General features: G+C 46.1%; 1 protein-coding gene across 1 annotated transcript; it reads right to left on the reverse strand.

The window, feature by feature from the left end:
* Positions 1–1,155: 1,155 nt before the first annotated feature.
* On the reverse strand, positions 1,156–20,819 carry Gabrq (gamma-aminobutyric acid type A receptor subunit theta). Its single transcript, XM_074062756.1, has 10 exons — positions 20,685–20,819; positions 20,386–20,583; positions 18,297–18,385; positions 13,194–13,261; positions 11,650–11,870; positions 9,956–10,038; positions 9,211–9,348; positions 8,654–8,806; positions 7,291–7,547; positions 1,156–6,537 (listed from the first exon to the last, which is right to left on the reverse strand). Exons 2-10 carry the CDS (start codon positions 20,532–20,534, stop codon positions 5,806–5,808), a joined length of 1,890 nt encoding a protein of 629 aa, XP_073918857.1. The 5' UTR covers positions 20,535–20,583; positions 20,685–20,819; the 3' UTR covers positions 1,156–5,805.
* Positions 20,820–21,255: the final 436 nt, after the last annotated feature.

Below are 21,255 nucleotides of genomic sequence, written 5' to 3' on the forward strand. Positions count from 1 at the left end.
TTGGCAGTGTCAGGCCCACCTGTAGTCCTGGACCACCTTCAGAAGCTGTTTTTTTGGCAAGAACTTAGATAGAAGAAGAGGATGCAGCAGCTCATGGCAAGCTCTAGCTGTGGTGGGAAAACTGACCCCCCAGCTGCATTTCCTCCTTCCCTAGGAACTTGTGACCCCTATGGCAAGGGGAGGTTTTAGTAACAGGAAAGCTATAAGGAGTTGAAAGGGAGACTTCTGCCCCTTAAATAGTTGTGATGAAATCTGTGGGGAGGTCAAGCCCAGCAAGAGCTGCCAGGCCCCATGTGTGCTGAGAGACAAGGAGCGTGGGCTCTTTAATGGGTTCTCTGCAGCTAATGAGACCTTGGGTTGGGTATTAGTGGGAAAGTAGAGTTGGGAGCCTGAGTCCAATGAGCGAGAGGGAAGAGGGCCAGGAGAACAAAGCATGTTGCTATGGGCTGCTATAAAGAGTCCTAGAGAAAGAAAGGCTAACTAAGAAACTCTTCTGTCTTAAAAGTCCTATCTTAGAGCTATGGACAGACCAGCAGGGAAGTCCCTGAAGGATGAATATAAATAAGTCCTCCTGGCTTGCTTCAGGCACAAAAGGGACCATGGCGGAAAAGTTATTGACTTAGGGCTCCTGTTGCAAGTCTAATGTTTCATCAAAAGGTCCTTGGAGATGCACAGAGGAATGTGCACCACAAACAAGGACCCTCTGTCCCATCAGCAGGGTGTTTCAATGTGATTCTGTGAATGTTTTCAACCTGAGCTTGTCCTCTTTCTACCCACAGGGCTTCCTTGCTCTCTACTCTGCATGTCCACCTTGGCAACGGAGATTTTAAAAACAATTTTATTTTTATAAAGACTACCTTTTCTGCTCTTTCCACCTGATAAAATGGAACCAAATGTCCACCTTGTCTTTTGGCACCATAATGGCTTGGTCTATCTAAAAATTTTTGTTCCAAATGGTTAAGAATAAGTCAACTTGTACAAAAGTGGAAATGATTTCAACTATAAGATGGTCAACTCTTCTGCACTTGAAAACCATGGCTTCAGTGTCTTAGAGTATGAGCAAGTAGATGTGCAGAAAAAGCCACAATGAGATAGAAGATGCCCAAGGCTTACAGGCCCAGACAGATGCCCAGTACAGTACCTCCCAATCTAACAGACAGAAAACAGAGTATTTGCTATCATAGATCTTTATTGTTCTCTTTTTGCTATTTATAAAACTTTATTTCAGTATTATTTTTCAGAAGCATAATTTTATGTTTTTTCATATTTTATTTTCTTGAAGACAGGACTGGTCAAGGTCTTTTTTCATGCAAAAATGTAATTTAATGGTGACAAAAGGGGCACCCACTCATCAGTGAGGTTCTTCTTCTCTGCACCCTTTTTCAGGATAGGCTATGCAGGACACCTGGATCTTTATCCTCCTTCTATTTTCTTGATTTTCACTGCCTGGGCCCAGCAATATTGCTGAAGACCTGGGTGTGTGATTTTTACTGGAGTTCACTTGCTTTCAGAATGTTACTGACTTGGTTGCCCTTGGAAGAAACCCTTGGCACAGCCCAATGTCAGGCACTATGGCCAGTTGCACTAAATTCCAGCTCCTTCCACTTTGCTGATGACTACTGATCATGAGGATGCAGTCTGGCAAGATGGTGGGTGCAAAGTCTTACACAAATAGAGGTGCAGAGGTGACCCTGACCAACCGGGCATTACATAATTGAAGTATATTAAGGTGTTACTTTAATCCCCTCCCCAGCCCTCCCTTGAAAACCAAATACTGGTAATATAGATTTCATATTGATCACAGGACATTATACAAGAAACAGGAACACACTGCACAAGTCACGATTTCCTTTGATGCTGGGCTGTGGAGCAGCTAGAAAGTCCCTGCTTATCACCACAGCAGGGTATCATGCAGGGAGGGTGCTTAGTGAATGCATTCAGTAGTTAATAGCTCAAAGGGTTAGCTGTTATATATACAGAATAAGGAAACCTCATTTGGAATGGCCACAGTCTCAGCAAAACTCAGTTGTAAGTATGCAGACTTTGCAGCCTTGCTATTAACTAGATGACACAAATTGTAAGAATACATTGGACAAGCTCCATTTAGACCCAACAGATCATGTTACCTCTGTAAAGGCACCCCCCCCAGTGGCAGATGGAATGGCAAGAAGTTGGTAGGAAACCTGTCACATATCCCCACAACAAAATGACACTTTGGGAAGACAGACAGGGGTGTCCCTCTTAGGATAGGGATTCTAGGGAAAAATTGCGGGGAGGAAAAGAAAGAGAAGGTGTGTAGAGGAGTAAAATGTGTTGCTCCATCCCAGACTCAGCAAGGCCCTTCCCTCTGCCCAAGTCCCAAATTGTCAAGTGCTCTCAATTGGCTGAACCCCAAGAACACCTACCTAGATGCTCTGCACACTTGGTTTTGGGGTAAATTTGAGAGGGAGCATAGGCAGCCAGGTAAAGAAGGGCTGAGGACAAGTGAGGATGGGGCTCAATGAGGACAGTGATGACAGATCACACACAGAACACGACAAGGGGAGATCTGGCAATTTTCAAGTTAGAAGGACCAAAACCACGGCAAACTCAGAACTCAGAAAAGATGTCATTGCCAAACCTCCACGTCACTTTGACACAACCTCACAGAGTGTGAGTTGCAGTAGAGTTCAACTGCTCTCATTGCAGCACATTAGGGCAAAATATTCTTTTAAGGTATATCTAGTTGTGTGGCTATTTACAACTGGCCTCTCTTCCCTTCCTCTGTGCTATGACGCCTTCCTGTGCATTGCCACCTTTTGTTTTTGTTCCCACTGCTCCAATTTTTTTTATAGCTTCACCCCAATAAACTGCCTGCCACCCTCCCCCAAAAGGTTCAAAGCCCTTCCCAGGGTCCTGAAGTAAGCAAATAATGTTTAGACTCCATAAGAAGCTACTCTTGTCAGGAGCTCAGATGTGAGGTCACTGCTCTCCCTTAAATCTGAACCTCTCTGTGTGGGGTATCCAAAAGTAAAGAGGCAACTTTAGACATTCTGGTGACAACTTTGTTTGTTGTCTTATAAGTGTCTCTCTCTCTGTGTATGTATGTGTGTATGTGTGTGTGTGTGTGTGTGTGTGGCCATAAGTAAGTGTATGCATGTCTGGGCATGATGAGGATGAGTGCCCCATATGTATATATATATGCATATGTGATGGTGTGGGTGTGTGTGGGTTGGTGTGTATGTGTGAGAGGCTGTATGCTTGTGTGTATGTGTGTGGAAGAGAAGAGATAACACACTGTGCCCATCTAAGCAGTCAGTACCTGGGGCTTCTTTTCACTTCCCTCTCACATCTCTGATTCTTTGCCTGGTGGGGGTAGAAATAGAGAATTCTGAAACTCCAAATTCAAGGTGGAATTTGGGGCTTGTTGCTGGAATCCACCAGCTAACAATCATCCTGAGATGGGCTATAAAAGTGCTTCCTGTCCTTGAATGGGTCCACCAGCATAGCCCATGCCTGAAGCTATCCCAAGTGCCTTTGGTTCTCAGCATGTAGTTGTAGGTAGCAAATTCTCTGACCATATCCTCTCTTTTTCCACTTGTCTATGGCTGCCATTGATCCTCACATGTGTCAGACTCATGAAGTGATTAGGATAAAGGAATGAGTTAAAAGAGCTATATACCACGTCCTCTCCAGTTCTTCAGTCCTCCCACCCCATTGTCTATACCATATTTTTATTCCCAATGCATCTTTCAAGATCTTCCCCAACCCAAACTATTATGTGTCCTTCCAGCATCAAGCAAAATGCTCAGCATTCATACTTATACCACAGATTGAACACTTTCTACCCCAAAGCACTATATTACCACTTCTTAGGACTACATTCACTTCCTCCGGGTCTTCTATCCAGGAGACAGCACAGATTGGTGAAAAGAGGGGTGAGGAGCAAATGGGAACCAGGAAACACTGCTCCCTAGAACAGGGGCATCAGAAAGAAACAATCAGTTAACCAGCTGAGCCAAATAAGGCCTACCTCATGTGGACAGAGGCCATGGGAATTCTGGTGGTTCTAGAAAAGCCACCAATAGGGAATACATATGGTTTTAGATATACTTCCTTTCACACCCATTCAAATTTGATAAACACGAGTATACAGACATACAGGTATTATATACATGCACACAGAATACATTCATTACACATACGTAAGGCACATTTCACAGGGGATGCCCACACATTGTAGGTACACTTCCATGCATACCAATATAGATTTTCACTGATATAGTGCTATTCAGATTCTCAAATTGTTATATGTGCACACAGACCTATGTCGATGCATATCACCCTCAGATATACCCAGAAACACACAGAAGTACAGTTAAAAGTGTGGGTGGGTAGAGGGATGAGAGGCTGCAGGAGAGGCTGCCTAATGAGGAAGGAGGAACATAGCTTGAGTGATTGGCAAAGTTCACTCCTCATGGCCTGCCAGGTGGGCAGAGCCACATTCTCCACCAGCTCAGTTCATGCTCAGTGGCTTCTTCCTGCAGAAGTGCTCCAGGTGTTATAGAATGAGGTTGGAAAACTGACAGCAGATTCTGCCGGAGCACCCACTTTTGCAAAGGGGAAGGGAAGAAAGGGAGTGTTTCAACTGAGAGTTAGGAGGATAAGGAGGAAGAGCAAGTGTCGTCAAGCATGGCACATAAGCTCCACTTTTTCCTTGGCACACTGAGGACAAGGCGCTTTGTCTTCCCTGGCTCACAGGTATCCTGTGAGGGTCCAACGCTGTGGGTCAGTGAGCTTGCTGACACTTACTATGCACTAGACAAATAGAGAAGATTAGTATATCGATTCACAATAGTTGTCCATCTGTTATTCTAGATCAGATGGTGAAATAGCAAGTCTGAACTGGCCTTACTAGTGCTTATTCACCAGTGCTTACACCATGACTATAGACCAACTCTGCAATCACTACAAAGCTGCTTCCTGACGGGACAGAAGTATTGAGTTCCTGTTCTTCCACATTCTGAAGCAGAAACAGAAGCAAGGGAAGTACTGTTTCCTCTAGACAGCCCAGCTCGACCTGAGTAATCTCTAATCCGACATCATCTCCTCCCTTCAAACTTCCGAAAACCATGCTTTCTCGCTTACCCTGCCACTCTTTCTCCCCAAACCTACACCGTAACTCCACCCTCAAAATATAACCCAAAACTATGGGGAAAAGCACTGACAAATGTCCCCCAATTTTCCTATAGCCAGTTACCAGAAATTCTAAGCCATGCTTAGCCCTTCCCTTGCTCACCCCAGCCCAAGCCAGCTTGACTTTTTCTCACAAAGCCTTAAGCAGAGAATGAGCAAGGTCCATGACCCCCAGGAGGAAAAATAAAGAACCAAAAAGTAATGCAAAAGAACTTATTGACACTTCAAGGAAGAAAGAAAAGCCCGCAGAAATGTTTGTGGGCAAGGCTTGTATCCTTCTTTTGCTCCCCAACTTAGCTCCTCTTTGTTCTCTAAACATTTCCAGGGGCCTTTCTATGATTATTAACTGTTAGAAGTGATTGAAAAGGTGAGAGTTGTCTAGAAGAAAAGGAAATCAATATGCTATTTACCACCAACTCTTCTTTAATCCCTTCTCTTCTGACCAGAACACGTTCTTTTCAGCTCCTCCCAAACACATGAAAATAAAGAGAAGTGTCGAACTGATTAGATTGCCTAAATAACTGCCAAATAAAGTGAACATGGAGAAGAGGAAAAACAAAACAAAACAAAAAAAAGGAAACATGATGGGAGCACGGAACAGTGTCCCCTGCTGCTCTAGGACACTGGGAACTAATAGATGTGGTACAGCCAATAAACGACGTTGAACAACCCAAAGGAAAGAGGAAAGAGGAACCGGGACCACCTGTCAACCTTAGGCATGGAGTCAGGGTTAAAGAGCTGGAAAGAGAACCCTTCGTTGAAGGAGCACCCAGGGCTCGGGGGGCAACTGTCATCAGACTCTGAGCTACTGTCCTCCTGGTCACAAGCCATGAATTCCTCATCATTAAGGCTCCAAATACTGTCAGTATTCCCCTTGCGTTGCTCCTCAAGACCAAGGCAGCTGCTCTCAACATTGATGTCATCATGTAAGCTCCGGATATGAACAAGGTCCCAGCTTGCTTCTTGCACACACCTCTGGTCATGGGGCAGCATGGGCCTCCTACTGGGGCCATGGCCATGGCTTTCATCAGAGCTCAGGCTGTCTTCGGAGTCTTCATCATCCTGGGTCTCAGCATGGTTGTGGATTTTGATAGGAATAATACAGTCATCTGTGTGGAAGCGAGTACCATAACCATGCAGGGCCTGCTGAGAGGTAGAGGGCAGATCATTCAGGCTTTCTCCACTGGCCAGCTGGGACTGGCCTGAGGGGTAAAAGAGTGGGCTGAGGCTTTCCGGGGTGGCCAGCTGGGCCTGCTCTGAGCTGGATGCCAAAGAGCCGAGGCTTTCCGGGCTTGCCAGTCGGGCCTGCACAGGGCCGGTGGGAAGAGAGCCGACTCCGTCTTCCACGTTAATCAGGCCATCCTTTGAGGAGATAATGGATAGGCTCATCAGTTTCATATCACCTATGTGGATATGTATGGGGGAGGGGAGAAGGAAGGGGAGCTTTCCTCAGCACTTGCAATGCTACTGTTGATCTCTTTGACAGATACAGCCATCTCCTCTTGGGGTCTCTGGAGATCAAGGGGCTGAGGAACAGGACCAAGAGGCTGTTAGCATGCAAGGGAAGGTCATGGTGGCGGCCAAACCAGTGTCTCCCTTGGGGGCAGTTGCTCCCTCAGGAGTGCTGTGTGCTGGATGGAGGCAGCTCAGGCAGGTGGGGCTTGGCTCCCTGCGAAGGAGGGAGGTTGCTGGACATTAACATATTGCCCAAAAACAAAAGCCTCAACATGGCTTTGGGAGTCTGAAGTGCCAAAGAAGAAAGGGTAGGCAGGTTAGCCTCTCTCATGGCTGTCTTCCTTTCAGCCTCCCTGTGCCCGCTTTCCTTTCTGGCTTCATCACCTGCTCTGGAAGCACACAAAGTGGAGCAAATTTGGCCCAAAGATCTGGAGAGATCTAGCTCTGCCACTTCTTGCCTTGTGACGTTGGACAATGACCGTATACAAAGGAGTGCTGATAAACAGTCCTACTTCTTTTTTACTTGCTGTGAGCGTGTGCGGTGCATGTGTGCTGTGCGGGTATGAGGGTTAAAGGAGCTATGAAATGTAAAGGGTCAGGCACTAAGCCTGGGCTTAAGAGGTGCTCAGGGAAAACCGATTGCCAGTCAAAAAGTCAAACCTGAACGTTTCCCAACACCACTTCCTGGTAGCGGTAGCGGGCAACAACTCTTCTGGGCCTCCTGCGTCGCCTACGATGGCGCTGAAGTCCTTGGCTGAAGAAAAGATAGTTGATGTAGACATACTCCAGCAAGGACAGGAACACGAAGAATAAGCACACGAGGATATAGATGTCAATGGCCTTGATACAGGCAATGTGGGGGAGTTTATCCCGCAGATGTGAGTCAATGGTAGTCAGGACAAGGATTGACGTTAGGCCTATAAACAACAAAGCACAGGCTTAGTCTCCTCTGGTGGCGTGGCAAGCCATCAGGTCTATATCCAACAGAGAGGAAGCAAAGGCCAACTCTGGGGTGGGGCTTTTGCCTATGTGCTCTCCTTGTTCCTTCCCCCACATCTTTAAACCCATCCTATGCTTCACTGGTTTGATGACTTCCCATTGCTCTTCAAATCAAGTCGTAAATCTGTAGCTATGGCTTCGCTGATTTACATCCCCAGCCTTACCTTTCTCTATGTGCCTTCCACTACACAGGTTTTCCTTTAACACCTGGGGAAGTTTTCTGAACCATAAACTATTACACACATATAAAGGGTTAGTTAGTAGTATGCTCTTGAGGGAGGAGGTGGAGGAGTCTGCTTCAAAGATGGTGAAGATAAACCAGGGAGCCAATCTCTTAGGCTGCTCCCTGCTCAAAAACCTTTCTTGGCTCCTTATATTATACACGAAGTTCAAATCACAACATGCCTGAGGCAGGAGAAGAGAACATCAGATGTGATTTAGTCCTTTTTAGCACACCTTTGCCTTTAATCCAGTTATTTACTTATTGGGTGATGCTGAGTCTTATGTCTTTGCCTCCTTCAAGTCTTCAAAACTCACTTTGAACAACACTTTATTAGTGCAATTTTAGCCATCAACACTTCTTCCTCTTAACTCTGATAGGTTGCATCTCCACATTCCACTAAACATGCATCAAGAGCAGCTCCTCTCAAAACCCTCTGCTACCTAGTAGAGCACTTTGATACCTCCTTTAATCAGTATTTATTGTATAGCATTTCTAATCTAAATTTATTACTTGTCTATTTTTTCATTTATTCAATAAGTATACTTATATAATAAATAATGAATTCTGGAACTTTGAACCAAATGTGCCAAGATTCCATCTTTGATGTGTTCTTTACCCTATTTCCAATGTCAGTCTCTCCACTGGGGATTGGCTTAGCACCTTAGGAATGTGGACGGAGGAAGAATTGTTTCCTTGCTTGTACAGTCACACACTGCTCCAGGTTTTCCTTCCTTACTCTCAATTTTTTTTTTCTGAGCAAAATGACCCAAGTTCTCCCTGTGGGATGGAGATAGGACTTACCAATTGTCACCCTGGCTGCAGAAGAATCATAGTTCATCCAAAATGATATCCAGGAGAGAATGGTGGTAAGGACAGTGGGCCAATAGACCTGCACCAGGTAACTGTTGACTTCCCTCTGGACCTGGAATTTCAGTATCAGGCGCATGTAGGAACCTGTCAGGAGATACACTGGTGTCAGACCCATGTGGCACAGCAAGTCTGCTCACTCCCCCTTTCTTCCTTACGTGCTCCATGTTAGCTTTAGTTTGGGAATGGGAGGGACAAGAGATGTTTCCAAGCTGCAAACAGATGAAAGGTAAGAGGCCAGCTCTGACAGGAGCATCAAGTCTTTCCAGCTGTAGACTATTGTAAACTTGGTCAACTGCTACCATACTATCCCTCATTTGCAGAGGCAAGCTACTGGGACTTTATCAAGGAGGCCTTTCTCCTTTGTTCCAGAATTAGGGAACTGGGTAAAGGAGGCAGTAGAGTGAAGGGATCAAAGACAGAGGTCCTCAGGAGTTTACAATGGTACAAAAGGGACAAGATACAGGAGAGAAGGAACGGGTCAGACCCACCTGTGTAGAAATATACTTCCTTGCTAGTAATTGCCCTCCCCAGGAAAGCAAACTGAGGGATTTGCAGCTCCTCTGTCATGTGGATGGCATTCTCATTGTCTTCCCAGGATAATACAACATCTTCCACTGTATAGCCATCTGGGAAAGGGAGAGAAACAAAGTATCAGGAACCGGGCATAGGTAGATTGCACCCCAAAGTGGTCTGTGGAAATGAAAGCAGTGCTGCAACTTGTACTTTTGGGAGGGGGTGGTGTTCCTTTGTGGCTTGTCGAGTGTGAGCAGCGGGGAATAGAGTCTGAATACTTGGAAACAGAACTCTCAATTTGGAGTTGGTTAGCCAGGCAGGAATGCGTAGCAGAGATTATGTTTGTACACAGTTTCCCAAGAGCGTTTCCTATTTTTCAAGAAAACAGTCCATACACTAGAGGCTACCTGCTCTTAGATGCTGTATGTCTACATCCACATAAATCAATCACCTACCACGTATCTATCATTTATTTTTTTACTTTCTATCATTTACCTATAGATCATTTATGTTTGTGGGGGTTGGAGTACAGGAGATAAAGCTGTCCCTCTCACTGTCGATTCTGCCAGTAGTTTCCTGACTTCTGTAGCCCCAGGCAGTAGAACTGGGGGCTTGGTTCAAGTGGTAGATAGCTTGCCTAGCAAGTTCAAACTCCAGTATCACCCCCCTCAAAAAAAAAAAAGAAAAGAGAAAAGAAAGGTCCACAGGAGAAATACGTACAACTCTCCACCTCCAGCTTGCAGGCTTGCTTGTCCATAGGGAATTTATGCAGATCGAAGGAACAGGCTGCTGTGGTGGTAAGTCTGCCAAGGAAAACAAAAAGAAAGGTAAAAGTGAGTCAAGTCCAGGCAAGCAACCATTCCTGGGGACACTTCAGGGGTGGGGAGGCAAAGGTTATCCCAAGGATTGACCTATGTGTAAGGAAGAGAGAGAGAATTGGAGTGTGACAAGAAACTAAGGGATCTACAGGACTATGAACAGAAAACTGCAGAAAGTTCGAAGATCCCTTGAGGAAACTGAATGCAGGTGCAGAAATGAGACTTGTGCTTGCTAAAGAAGGAGAAAGGCTGTCAAGAGAAAACATGTGCTACACAGAAGCTGCCGAGGCTCCACATGACCGTGGAGGGCTGTATGTGGTGGGCGAGGATGGACATGAGCAGCGACCTAGGTCCAGCTCTGGCCATATGTGCACACGTGCCAGGGTATAGAACTAGCAAGATGCCAGTGGGCACAAAATGGATATCCATAGTGGGCTAGGGAAGTACTGACAGTAAATCAAGTGGGCAGGAGCTTTAGTTGCTGTGTAGTGCATTCATCTGAGCTGTGATCCCCCTCAGAGGAGCCTGAGAAGCGACCAGTGGAAAACTGGATAATGACAAAAGTTCCCTACTGCCTCCAATTGGAGGCTCTGTCCCAACCCTTATCATGTCCCTCCCATTGACTAATCCAGCTCAGGCACTATAAGTCCTTGAAGCAATTTCATTTTGTACAGTGGGTAGAGTGTGTGCTTATGTGTGTGCATGCATGCATGTGTGTGCGTGTCTGTGTGTTTCCCTACTTTCTATGAATCTCCCATGTGGTATCCATCAGGCAATGCCTCTTTAAGTTAAACAAATGTGATTGGTGATCAGCTTTCTGGGAGTGTGGTCATTCTCTGACTCCAGAACCTTGGTCCATAGCAATGTGGATGGAGGAAGAAGGAAGGAAGAAATGGGGAAAGATCACAGCAGAAAAAAGAGAAACCCAATGGTTAAATTTGTAAAACAAAACAAAACAAAACAAAACAAAAAACTAAGAGCTGAATCCTGGTAGCTCCTTCTTGGAAACATTTTCTGAGCTAAGTTTACCTCTCACACTTATTTTTCGAGACCATCTATAAGAGAGGACAGCCTTGGTTACTGTCTGCTCTGGTGTAAATAGTCCAGTGAGGAATATGAAGGTGTATCCTGCAACACTTCCTCTCTTCTCTAGCATCCCTGCATGATACAAACATGACCAAAGGCAGAGATGGCACCTGCTTCTTCACTACATGGACTTCAGCACTCATGGTCTGTCCCACCTCATTGCTTGGGAGAGAAAAGATGGAGATGAATAACAGAATGCATACAATACTGAGGTGGAGGAAGACATCTTTCAGTCCAGGCAATCATGAGAATTTCTTGACCAAGAGGGCATTTGAGCCAGGGATTTGGGGGTGAGCAAGGTTTCAATTCATGGAAAAGGAGAAAGGTTCACTCCAGACAGAAAGAACAGTAGAGGACAGCCAAGAGTGTCTATGTGTGTGTGGGGGGAAGTACAAGGCAGATTTGAAAAGCAATGCACTTCCCTGTGAGTTCCACTACAGTGTGTTTGTGGGATACACAGTAGGAAGAAGGAAGTCTGCTGGGATGTCCCCAGCCTCCTAGGGGACTTACCGGATGCCATACCGCACTGTCCCATCTGGATGCAGCTGAAACACGCGATTGTCTACAGTTACGTCATGCAGAAAAGCATCCTTGCTATTCAGAAAGTAGCAGTCAGGGACCCACAACTTCTCATGCATCCGATAGTCCAGGGTTAGGTTTAGGTTGGTTTCATAGTAGGCTAAGCGGGAATCCTTCCAGGTTTGATGCAAAAACATCGTGATTGTATAGTCCTGGGGAGAGAAAGGTAAATCTCAGGTATAAGTCAGGTTGGCCAGCTCTGTCTCCTCTGTGTGTGTATGCATGCGTGCAAACATAAATGTATGCTACTATATGAAACACGTAAATACACACGAATGCATGAAACATATGTATGTTTAAGAAAGAGTAATAAAATGAACTTTCTGTGATTAAAATCCAGGTTAAGAAACAGAACATTACGAATAACTTTCAAGACCCAAGGTGTCCCTTTCAGAACCTAGTTCACACATTCCCCAGCAGTAACCATTATTCTAGCGTCTATGATAACAGTTTCCTTGCTTTGGGAACACCTACGTATTCTAGAAAGCATAATGCTTAGGTGGACTCTTTTTATGAATTTTATCCAAAAGGAAGCATACTCTATGTATGCGCAATATGTTTCTTCCACTCAATATTATATTTGTAAGATCAATTCAAACATTTGTAAGGTCGATGTTTGTAATTATAATTTGTTCACTTGTGTAATACTTCCACATGTGAACATATCATGCATATAATCATGCAAAGGCACCATATATACCCAAACCTGAATGAAATGGCCACAAACTGAAAGTTCCAGTTTACATCCCTGCCAAGAGTGGATGAGACTTACCATGGCTCCACCTTACCAGTGCTGGCATTGTTTGACTTTTGATTTTTGCCCATCTGGTGAGTATGCAATGGGTTCTCATTGTGGTTTCACTTTGCATTTCACTGATTACTAACAAGGGCAACCACCTTTTTATATGCTTATCTGCTATCTAGTTTTCTTCACAAAAGTGAAATTCCTGTTCACATTTGCTGATTATTTTTCAATTGGCTTAAAATATTCTTATTATTAGACAGGAATCATGTATAGTGTGAGTATCAGTTCCTCGCATTAGAAATATCTTAGTCTACTCTGACTTATGCTTTCACACATTACAGTGGTTTTATTTTTTTGAAAAGGAAGTTCCAGAAGTTTTGGCTAGACAGTATTTTAATATAGTTGAAGTTGCAAGTATTTGTTTTTATGGTTTCTGTTTTCTGCGTCTTTAAAAATAAATCTTTACCTACTCCAAGATACATATACAGGGTCCTACATGTTCTTTAAAAAGCTTCAAAAGTCTTCCATTTTTGAGTCTGTATTGCATGTAGAACCAGTTCTGGACATGGTGTGATGTGGGGGTTCCAAGGAGGGGTGTCATTTCCAAAACCTACCCCATTCCTCCATGTGAGTTCTCTCACAGCTCAGAACAACCACAGTTGGCTTATGATTCTGCTTCTTGTTCCTTGTCCTCTGTCCCTAGCATCATGGCTGGAACTGGCACACTTACCATATTGATTTCGGAGATCTGTTCAATGCTGGAGACATAGATAGATATTCCCACAGGCACAGGGGCACCTACAATGTAGGAAGACACAGTTGCATGAAGGTTGGGGTAAAAGTTAAGAGCATGGACCGAGGAGCCAGGTTGCTCAGGTTTGAGCCTGCTTTGACACATGTAGCTGTGTGACTTTACGTCACCTAACCTCTCTTAGCCTTAGTTTCCTTAAGGGTAAAACGGGGTAATAATAGCACTGGTCTCATAGTTAATGAAGGTCAAGAACTTAGAGTGAGGACTGGCTTTGATGAAAGAAAGGGGCCAGGGCAAAATAAAGAAAAAAGAGAAAATGAAGCACTTTTTCTAAATGTTTTCTGATAAAGAACTGAAAGTCGGTGAGTCCCAAAACAACCAAGACTCATGGTTATGTGTGAGTGCACGTGAGCATGCCCATGTTTATGGGTGAATTTGTGAGTGTGTTTATGTTCAGGTGAATGTGTGAGCATGTGTGTGTGCTTCAGTGTGTTGCTGGGGAGGAAGTGTATGCGTATTCAAGTGAAAGTGGATGTGTGACAGTGTTCACCATGAGGGAGTGACTGTGTGAGTCACGTACATGTAAATACGCGAGCAGGTGTGTTCGTGAGGTTGTTTGTGTTATGGATGTGAGTGCATGTGTATGTGAGTGGATTTGTGTGTTCTTACGTGAAGGAATGCATGAGCATGTCTGTGTGCTTGGGTATTTTGTACAGACATAAATGTGTAGGCACACACAAGCATGTAGACATGGCATGTGGAAGTGAATATACAAATATGAGCATGTTTGTGTATGAGCGAATGTGTGAGCATGTGTGTTCGCATGCAAGACTGAGCATGTGTTTGTGAGCTGTGTGTCTGAATGAATTTGTATGTCTATGTGAACGTTTGACATGTTTTTATGGCAGTGAGTATGTAAACATGCAGGTATGAATATGTTTGAGTTGAAGTGTGAGTATATGGGAGTGTGTTTGTGGACCAATGAATGTGTGAGCATGTTTCTGAGTAAATGAATGTGTGGGCATGTCTGTAAATATCAGTGAAGGCATGAGTGTGTGCTTGGATTTCAGTACATATGTGGTGGGGTGAGTGGCTAGCATGTCTCTGGGTGTCTGTTAATGTGTTATAGTGGGCACGTCCATTTGTGAGTGAATACATGAACATGTTCTTGTGTGTGAACTAGTTGTGTTGACTTAAGTGTATGTGAGCATGTTTGTGTAGTGTGATGTGTCTACATGCTCATATGTATAAGAACATGTTAGCATGCTCGTGTGAGAGTGAACACCAGAGCCTGTTTGTATGTAAGCACATTTTTGTGCATATACATCAGTGTATTTATGCACATTTCCAGATTGTGAGTGAATCTATGACTGTATGTGAGCACATTCATGTGAATGAGTGAATATGTGAATGTTTTCTTGTGTATGACCATGGTCATGTGTGAGTGAAGCTGTGAGCATGTCCATGTGTATATTGTCTATGTGTGAGGGAGGATTTTAATGTGTCTTTTTGAATGCATTTTTATGTGGACATGTTTGTGTTAATATGAATGTGAGAATAAATTTGCGTATGATCTTATATGTGGGCATAGTTGTGAATGTGCGAGCATGCCCACGTATGTATGAGTGTGTGTGTGAGAGCATGTTTGTGTGTGAGAGAGTGTTAATGTGTATGAATAAATTTGCTAATGTGCTTGAGTATGTGGGCATGTTTGTGTGAGTGGATATGTGCTTATGTACATGTATTTTTGTGTGTAACTGTGTTAGTGTTTGTTCATCTGTGGGACTTAATTTATGAGTGTGTTTGTATATGAGCACATTCGTGTGTGTGTGACTGTGTGTGAGTGTACTAATATGTATACTCATATGTATGACTGAATTTATGAGTATGTTTATGTATGTATGTTTGTGTAGTAGTGAATGTATGCATGTGGACGTGTGGGCATGTTGTGTTTGTGTCAATGTGGGAATTTAAGTGAGTGTGTGATCATGTTTGTGTGTGTGTGTGTAAGTGTGTGAGTAAACTTGTGAATATGTTCATGTGAGTGACTGAGTATGTGTGTGAGGGTGGTTGTGTGTACTGGTTTGCAAGTGTGATTGATTGTGTGAATCTGTGTGCCAGTGGTTCTTCTGCTTCCTAGTTGTTTTAGGCCTGGGTATTAGCACTGTCCACTGGCAAGACTCAAATATGATCATGAATGTGAAAATATTTGGTAAACTATAAGGCACTGTGGGCAAATACATTTTTATTCTTCCCTTATCGGCTCAAAGCTGTCTACACCGAGCCCCACAGCAAAGTCATTATTCTCTGTGTATTACATCACACTGCTGCTAGAGAAACACACATGATGCTTGCAATTCAGCCTGCTGGTTTCACTGCAGGCTGATTGCCCAGAAGCTGAGCTGAAAAGAGGGAAATGTGTTATTCCAAGCCCAATGCTTCAAAGAGCAAAGTGCCGTTGGGAATAAGTGTATGAATGGCAGCTGAGAAGTAAATGGGCCTCTGTGTTAGGGCACAGCCCAGACTCCAGCATTCAGGGATATTGTGAACAAGCCCCAGGAAAGTTCTATGTAATGATGGGGGGTCTCTAGAAACACAGTTTTTGATTACTGCCTTTCAACCCACCCCCATACCTTTAAAGGATGGAAGCTGTGTTAAGCAGACAACAAGTCCCAGAGTGGCCAGGCTGCCAGCCCCTTTCTCCACTATCAGATTTCTCTGGACGATTCCATACCACTCAGGAAACTCCTTCTCTTAAGAGTATAATGCTGCAGAACTAAAGGGCCAGGGCAGAAACTTGCCCGAGGGCTCCCAGCTGAAGGGGCTAGTGGGCATTTTCCTCACCAAGCCATGGACCTCAGGCACAGGGATGCAACCCAGAGGAAGGGGACATTTTTCTAATTTATCTACCTAGAAGGGCCACCTTATGTGTTAGGTGAGATGAGAGCTTAGCTAAGGCATTCCATAATGAGAATGTCTCATGCATTCCTTTGCCCTACAGCATATGTGACCTTGTGTATGGGGAGCTTAACTATTCCAACTCAGATGCAGAAGGGAGTTTGGAGTGTGTCTAGTGGGAGGCTATAAGTCGTCCTGGAGACTGTACACCAAAGTGCTATTGCGAATAAGCATATGGATGGCAGGTCAGAATTACACATGCCTCTGTGTTAGGGTGCAGCCCAGAATCCAGGACTCAGGACTATTGTGAATAATCCCAGGAAAGTGCTAGGTAGTGACAGGGGTCTCTAGAAACACAGTTTATGATTACTTACCCCCTCATCATTAGAGGATGCCCTGAACACTCTGGTCCAGCTATCCCATCAACTAGTCTCCCTCCCATACACCCATCTTACCACAGGCCCAGCCTTAGAGCCTGCAGCGCCCCTTCTGTCTAAATGTCAGAAGGCCCAGAGTTGTCCTTGCCCTCCCGCCTTCACCTACTGTTTGGCCAAATCAATCCAGGAATCCATCTTTTATCTTGCTCCAGGTGTGCATGCCCACAAAGCTTAATGTATTGCTCCCCCTTGAAAGATAGTGGTGAAGAGCCTCAGGGTGTTGTGGATCAAGCAAGCCCAACGATCTGCAGAGATTCATTCTTAGCCCCGTTACCTCCCTTTGCCCTGAATGCCTGAAGAGATGGTAACCTGGCCCTGAAACAGTGGGAAGAATGTGCTTGGTGGACTCAAAGGGTTATTGGTCAGCCTTTTCTGAGAGACCTGAGAATGAGGTAAGGAGAAAATGAGGTAGTTACTCCCCTATCACTCTCTGGTGCTCGGTGCAACTGACCCAAAACCCAGTGCTATGTAAGGGGGTGCTGGCTGCGCTTTGCCAACTGTATTTCCATATACCCTGACCTCCCTTCTTAGGACACCCATGCAGAATTCAGGTGCTGCTGCCCTTGCACTGTAAGGTTACTGATACAGTGGGTCTTCTGCCCTCTGCACCACAGCTGCTCATGCACACTCCCCTTGAATCCCTTGGACTGGGCCTTCTGCCCTCTCACTCACGAAGCAGAAGCACCAGTCAATGGGTCAAGGGTCTTACCTCCAAAGCTTATGGTGCAGGGCAGTTAAATTCACCCCATAGGGTGCTCTATGGGTGGGGTACAGTGTTTTCAGAAGACCTCCATTCATACGCACACAGGTGAACCCTCCATCATTAACCCTTTAGAGCAGGACCTTCTTGCAGGAAGCTGAGTGCTTTCTTTGGCTTAGCCTCTCCACTTTTTAGCTCATTCTGCTCACTCACACTTTGAGCTAAAAAGTGACTAACCTGTATATGTGCCCTTTCTTTTGTTTGTCTTTGGTTTAGGGTTTCCTGGGTGTCCCTGGGATCAGAAAATGATACTCCTGTTGCATGGGGTCACAGTAGGGGGCTTACAGCTATGTGGTCCATGCTCATGCTAAGCAGGAATTTAAGGAGAAACTGATTATTGACTTCCTGGGGGTTTGTGTGTCAGGTTTATTGCCTCTTCTCATCTCTGTGCTAGAGATCAGACTGCAAGGCTAAGGAGTTTGGAGTTTGGAATTTATTTGGCAGTTAGATAAAGTCATCAAAAGTTCCCAAGATGATCAAGCTGGATTTTATAAAGATCACACTGAGTGCAGTGTGTCAAATGGACTGAATTTGGTGGGAGCTGAGGTTTTGGGGAAGAGGGAGTCATGGTGCAAATGACCCAGGCCTTGGTGAGTTAGGTTAATGAAGCAGAGAACACCATGACCTCAGTTTTGAACTACCGGAATGGGAAGAGTGCCCAGGATGCAAAGAATGTGCTCAAATAGAAGAATAGGTAAGGTTTCTAAAGCCACACCATTATAAGGGAGTGAGGGGGGAACAGAAAGCTTCTTGCACATGAAGGCAGAGAAGTGGGGGGCCTTCCAGGGGAAGAACAGAAGCCCTGAGTTCAGGAACCTGGTTACGCTCTCTTGTAGATCTCTGCAGACTCAGGAAGGGGATTTGGGGAAGTAGAGGTGTAGAGTCTGGGGCAGTGTCACTGAGGAACTTATAGGGTAGGGCTGGCTGACCGTATCTCAGCTCTATTCCACTTAACACAAAAACCTCTAGTGTCCAGATATGGCTTACCTCCAAAATTTGGTCTCAGTCGGGCATCATATTTTGACAGCACTCTGTCCAAAATCTTTTGAACCACAGCTTCATTTGCACAATTTTTGCTGAAACAGAGAAGTCATTAGTAAATGCTGCTTGACTTGTTGCTGTCTTGCCAGTGCCAGACTTGCCAGGGCATTCCCTACTCCTGCACATATGCAGACATGTCCAGTCATACGTGTATCTGCTCTCACCCTCCCCCTCCAGGCAGTGAGTCAGCCAGCAGCACAGCAGTGACGCAGACTCCTTTTTTCCCCTTCCCTTCCCCCTTCCCAGCTTTCATCCAGAGGCTGGGGCACAAGGACTGGATCCCTGTTACTAGGCAGGACTAGAGGATGGGGGAGGAGGAGATGCCATAAGAGAAGAGGAGAGGAGAGTGGGCATGTGGAGGCCCTCCAAAACCTACATTATTTCAACCCTCTAAAGAGCCCCACCTTGAGGTCAGCTTGGATGCTGGCTTCCAGACTGGCAGGGGGTCCTCCTTTCAGGGGTATGCCCCAGGAAAAGTCAACTCCCACTCAGTGCCCTTCTGAGATGAGCCAATGTTCTCTAGTTCAAAGCCACATTTCCCCAACCTGGACTGGACAGTTTTTGGTCACATTTATGTCAACCTTGCTTTTGTGCACCTCTGTTTTTAACATTTAGCATATGGCAGATGACGCAGAACCAGAGAGCTCCGTTCATGTAGCAGAGATTTATGACCTCATCGGACCAAACCATTTCAGATTCTTGGGGCTCAGAGCTGTCCTCGAAAAGATTCATTTGGGGAACAGGCATCTCTCTTGCTAAGCATGTGCTTCCAGCCTGGCGGTGTTTTGGGTGAGCACATGTAAGTGAACCCAGCTCAGCTCTGCAGAAAGCTGGCCTTTCCAGAGGTCTCTGATATGCTCACCCAATTCACCTAGACTTTCAGGGGGGTTCTTCCCCCCAACAAAGGCTTGTGAATGAGAATAGGCCCTGGGCATCACTGTGACTCTTCAGATCTTTGACGCATTGCCCTTGCAAATCTCTCTCTCTCTCTCTCTCTCTCTCTCTCTCTGTGTGTGTGTGTGTGTGTGTGTGTGTGTGTGTGTGTGTATGTGTGTGTGTGCGCGCATGTGCTCACTGACGCAGTCTGGTATGTTGGGTTGAGGGCATTGCAGGGCCGTCTGCTGGAACCTTGCTAACTACCCCCCCCTTATCTGAATGCATGTTCATTTCTGGTTTGCTATGTAAAAATTATTCCTGATCTTTCTCAACAACCAAATTTCATTTTGCTACATTCTAAGGTGTACACATAAATTATTCTTGAATAAAAGCAATGCATTCCCGCCTGTTTCCATCCACACATTTCCCATGAACTAGTGCTCCAGATCTGTGGTCACCACAAACACACATTTGTGTGCATTTGTGTGTGAGCTACATGTGAAGGATGACTACTTAATATCTTTTCAGATACTTGCAGACCCAAATGAACACACACAAAAAAACTTGAATCTTCGAATGTTTTCACAGGAATAAGCACAAAAAGCCCACCCATCTCAGGTCACAGGATTATACCATTATACAGTCATGAGTCACACTGTCTGGGCCCCCACACTGGAAAGAGCCCCTCACCCCTGAACGCAGGCATTTATGAACACACATGTTCTCTTGCCTCAGAGAATGGACTAAACTCCAGACTCATACAGGTGTCCTTCCTGTCTGCGTTTCACCCTAAACATCCCTAGTCCCATGGGTGCCAAAGAACGTGACTGGGGAAAGCTGACTGGGACCTCAGTCCTTGAGGATGGTTGGGCAGACCCTCCCAGTTAGGGACTACAGTTTAGGCACATGCGTGGGGGGGGGGACAGTCAGAGGCCGCAGTAACAGGTGGGCTGAAACACAGGACTCCTTCTTCCCTCTCGACTAACTGTCCCCACTCCCACCTCATTCCCTGCCCTCGAGGGGAAAGCAGGCAGGGTCCATAGACTAAACCTTGGCGAGCTCGGGTCCAAGATCCCACCTCCCCACCCCCAGCCCGCTCCGTCCAAGAGGTATGCCTGCCTCTGAGCCCGCCGTGGCCAGCCGGGCAGCACCCGCTTACCACTTGAAGAGGTCCAGAACGACTTCGGGCATGGTGGAAGAGAACTCGAAGTGGAATTTCGGGGTGGGACGGGGGTCGTTGCTCTCCGCCAGCCAAGTCCTGATGAGCAACAGGAGCGCGGCGGCTCGCAGCATGCCTCGGATGCCCATGGCTGCGGTGCTCTGGGGGCCAGAGGGCGCAGGAGCCTGCTGCGGACAGCTGGATAAAGGGACGGGGTTGGGGTGGGGAGAGGGTTAGTACGGGGCAAAGGGCAGCGGAATCGCTAGTCCTTCTGCAAAGAGTCCCCTCTAAAGAGAGACCTGGAGGGTCCAAGGAGCAGGGAGTGAGGGAGTCGTCTGGAGTCAGGGCCCAAAGCCCGGGATGAGCAGCCACCAAGCAGCTCCCCGACGCAGCGCTCCCCAGGGCGCGCCTGGAGGCTGCTAGGTGCGCTCCGTCTGCGGCCGCTCCTGGCTGCGACAGGGCACTGAGCCTCGCTAGCGGCTGGCTCCGCCCACTCCGACGGCAGCACCGGCTGAGCCAATCAGGCAGGTGCCAGGAGGCGCACAAAAAGGCGCGCGCTCCTGCCTCCGCCCGCAGGCTGCGCGCCGCCCGTCCCCCGCCCCTTCAGGCCTCTGCAGTCATCCCCGGACCAGCTCCAGAGACAGGGGTGGGGCCCGAGCCCTGAGAGGGGGAAGGGGACCTGCTGCTGGAAGGCTGCACCAGGGGCAGTGGCCTGGGGCGCGTGGTCCGGTGTCTCTTCGCAAAAGGCAAAAGGTGTGCTTCTCTTGGAAGATTTTGTGCCCAAGACTTTATTTTGTAGTGAAGGGAGTGTGGCAATTTGACTGTCATGGTTGTATCTACATTCTGAAAGATATGAACACCTTCGGGGAT

This window comes from Castor canadensis, chromosome X (genome assembly GCF_047511655.1).
Source record: "Castor canadensis chromosome X, mCasCan1.hap1v2, whole genome shotgun sequence".
In the NCBI taxonomy this organism is placed as follows: domain Eukaryota; kingdom Metazoa; phylum Chordata; class Mammalia; order Rodentia; family Castoridae; genus Castor; species Castor canadensis.

Excerpts from the sequence above, each read along its gene's own strand:
- Gabrq (XM_074062756.1), bottom strand. The coding sequence starts at position 20,534 with ATGGGCATCCGAGGCATGCTGCGAGCCGCCGCGCTCCTGTTGCTCATC. Across the intron at positions 18,386-20,385 it reads GTTCTGGACCTCTTCAAGTG|CAAAAATTGTGCAAATGAAG; the intron begins GTAAGCGGGTGC and ends TCTCTGTTTCAG. Across the intron at positions 8,807-9,210 it reads GGAAGTATATTTCTACACAG|GTTCCTACATGCGCCTGATA; the intron begins GTGGGTCTGACC and ends ATCTCCTGACAG.